The sequence below is a fragment of the Solanum pennellii genome, chromosome 3 (assembly GCF_001406875.1).
Source record: "Solanum pennellii chromosome 3, SPENNV200".
Classification (NCBI taxonomy): domain Eukaryota; kingdom Viridiplantae; phylum Streptophyta; class Magnoliopsida; order Solanales; family Solanaceae; genus Solanum; species Solanum pennellii.
Genome location: NC_028639.1, coordinates 18,621,445 through 18,621,913, shown reverse-complemented (window position 1 = coordinate 18,621,913; position 469 = coordinate 18,621,445). Strand labels below are relative to the sequence as shown.

Sequence of the window (469 nt, the reverse complement as noted above, 5' to 3'; positions counted from 1 at the left end):
GAATAAAAGACAAGTAAGATTTTTATAATAAAAAGATATTTAAATCATATGGAATTTGGCTAGAAGAAAAACAGTTGCTGAAGTGACACCAGGAACAAAGATGTAATTAGGGATGGCTTGTGGAATAACACTTTGCTTGATGAATAATGTAATAAATGGGACACCAAACAAGTACAACAATACATCTTTGGCTCCCAACCCTGTAATTTTTGTCTCACGAATGATTTCTACAAGCATTTTGTGATACTCTTCCCTTTTCAATGATTTTCCACTGCATATCTCATATTCCTGAAAATTAATTAAAATATCCTTTAAGAGAAACAACTATTTTTGTTACTAAATAAATTTCTACTTTCTCTGTGTGATTTACTTTCCTTTTTAATCAGTCTAAAAATGAATGATATATTAAGTAATAATTTAACTATAATATATATATATATATATATATATATATATATATATATATTAC

The 469-nt window shown here is 26.0% G+C and overlaps 1 protein-coding gene across 1 annotated transcript in view; it reads right to left on the bottom strand.

The window, feature by feature from the left end:
- Positions 1–469, bottom strand: part of LOC107014960 — a 7,290-nt gene continuing 6,821 nt past the window's right edge. Inside the window, exon 4 of the mRNA XM_015215096.2 lies at positions 1–288. Coding sequence (XP_015070582.1) covers positions 40–288 — 249 coding nt within the window. The 3' untranslated portion in view covers positions 1–39. The remainder of the gene's footprint in view (positions 289–469) is intronic.